Source organism: Engraulis encrasicolus, chromosome 11, assembly GCF_034702125.1.
Source record: "Engraulis encrasicolus isolate BLACKSEA-1 chromosome 11, IST_EnEncr_1.0, whole genome shotgun sequence".
Classification (NCBI taxonomy): domain Eukaryota; kingdom Metazoa; phylum Chordata; class Actinopteri; order Clupeiformes; family Engraulidae; genus Engraulis; species Engraulis encrasicolus.
Window position 1 is genome coordinate 28,062,220 of NC_085867.1, and position 2,500 is coordinate 28,064,719.

Sequence of the window (2,500 nt, forward strand, 5' to 3'; positions counted from 1 at the left end):
TGTGTGTGTGTGTATGTTTAAGTGTTTGTGTGTGTGTGTGAGAGAGAGAGAGAGAGAGAGGGAGAGAAAAACAGGGCCAGTGAGCATGCTTATGGGCAATGAGGCAGGGAGAGAGGGAGCTAGATAGAGAGGGAAAGCGAGAGAGAGAGAGAGAGAGAGAGAGAGAGAGAGAGAGAGAGAGAGAGAGAGAGAGAGAGAGAGAGAGAGAGAGAGAGAGACATGGGGATAGAGAGGGAGCCTGTCCCTGACCATCATGGTACCATCCCTGTGTGTGTGTGCGTGCATATGTGTGTGTGTGTGTGTGTGTGTGTGTGTGTGTGTGTGTCTGTGTTCATGTATGCGAGTGTGTACCTTAGAGAAGAGTAGGTTGAGCTGTTTCCCCGAGCCGTGGTAACCCCCCCGCGTGTGTGTGTGTGTGTGTGTGTGTGTGTGTGTGTGTGTGTGTGTGTGTGTGTGTGTGTGTGTGTGTGTGTGCGTGTATGAGTGAGTGAGTGTGTGTGTGTGTGTGTGTGTATGTGTGTGTGTGTGTGTGTGTGTGTGTGTGTGTGTGTGTGTACCTTTGAGAACAGAAGGTTGAGTTGTTTCCCCGAGCCGTGGTAGCCGCCCTGTGAGAGGAAGAGTTTGACCTGCTCCTGCACCTGCTCCTCGTCCAGATGCCAGCAGTTCTCATCGTCCACACTCGCACCCGCCGTCGGGTCCGGCGCACCTGGAGATACATAGATACATATATATTACATACATATATTACACACATACACACACACACACACACACACACACACACAGACTGACAGATGCATGCACGCACGCACACACACACGCACACAATCAGCCTGTAAAGCTCAGATCACACAGTAAACCCGCCATCCATCATGACACTCACATACACGCCTCCTGAAATATGAGGAAAACAACTCTTCTCTTCTCTTCTCCTCTTCCTTTCCTCTACTCTTCTTTCTCCTCTGTTGATTTTCCGCTTCTCTCTCCTCCTTTTTCTCCTCCTCTCATCTTCTTCCTCCTACTCTTCCACGCACGAACGCATGCATGAATGTATGCACGCACGCACGCATGCACACGGCTGCAAACATTCTTGTCAAGCAGGCACACTTACCTTACTTACATACATTCTTTCCAAACACACATGCATGTGTGCATTCTACCCACACACGTACACACACACACACACACACACACACACACACACACACACACACACACACACACACACACACACACACACACACACACACACACACACACACACACCTTCTCAAGTTCAACTGGTTCATCATTTCCACTACAGCCCACTGACCTCGTCACCAGGACATCAATACTTCCTGTTACATCACCAGTACATCAATACTTCCTATTACATCACTTCCTGCCTGCAGTGCCAAGTGCTAGCTGTAAATAACACTATTACCTAATCCTTCAACACAGCATTGAAGTGTGTGTGTGTCCGTGCGTGAGTGTGTGTGTGTGTGTGTGTCTGTGCGTATGTGTGTGTGTGTGTGTGTGTGTGTGTGTGTGTGTGTGTGTGTGTGTGTGTGTGTGTGTGTGTGTGTGTGTGTGTGTGTGTGTGTGTGTGTGTGTGTGTGTGTTTGTGAGTGAGTATGGGCGCGTGTGTGTATGTGTGTGTGTGTGTGTGTGTTGGTACTATGTGTGTGTGCTTATGTGTATGTATGCGTGCATGTGTGTGTGTGTGTTGGTATGCGTGCATGTGTATGTGCGTGCGTACATGTGAGCGTGCGTGAGTGTGTGAGTGTGTGTGTGTCTCATCCCTCACCGTGCACTTGGTTGATCTCCGAGTTGTGCGAGCGTGCATGTGTGTGTTGGTAGAGTGTGTGCATGCGTGCGTACAGGGGCGTGGGTGTGTGTATACGTCTCGTCCCTCACCGTGCACTTGGTTGATCTCCGAGTTGTGCGAGCGTGCATGTGTGTGTTGGTATGAGTGTGTGTGCATGCGTGCGTGCGTACATGTGCGTGGGTGGGTGTGTGTTTAAGCATCTCACCGTGCACTTGGTTGATCTCTGAGTTGTGCGAGCGTGCATGTGTATGTTGGTATGAGTGTGTGCATGCGTGTGCATGCGTGCTCTGAGTTGTGCGTGGGTGGGTGTGTGTCTCATCCCTCACCGTGCACTTGGTTGATCTCCGAGTTGTGCGAGAGGATCTCGTCGGCCAGCTTCTGGGCGGTGGGCAGCACCTCCGTGTGGTGCACGGTGATGAGGTACTGCACGAACTTCTGCAGCTGGTCGCGGTTCATCTGGAAGAGCGTCTCGGAGATGGGCAGGTGCAGCTTGACCTGCTCGGGCCGCCGCACGCGGTAGAGCGAGAGCGCCACCACGTGGGCGCAGTAGAAGATGTCCTTGTTGCCGCAGCCGCACGTGACGGCCGTGATCTTGCAGCGGTCGAAGGAGATGGCCACGCTGCACACCACCTCCGGGTCGGACGCCGTGGCCGGCTCCGTCACCGTGCCGCTGAGGTGGAAGCCTAGGAGGAA

The 2,500-nt window shown here is 52.5% G+C and overlaps 1 protein-coding gene across 1 annotated transcript in view; it reads right to left on the reverse strand.

Annotated features, from left to right (window-relative positions):
- Positions 1-2,500, reverse strand: part of zswim6 (zinc finger, SWIM-type containing 6) — a 96,966-nt gene that overhangs the window by 39,020 nt on the left and 55,446 nt on the right. The window contains exons 2-3 of the mRNA XM_063210341.1: positions 2,134-2,490; positions 558-706 (exon numbers count right to left, since the gene is read on the reverse strand). Of these exons, the coding sequence (XP_063066411.1) occupies positions 558-706; positions 2,134-2,490 (506 nt within the window). The remainder of the gene's footprint in view (positions 1-557; positions 707-2,133; positions 2,491-2,500) is intronic.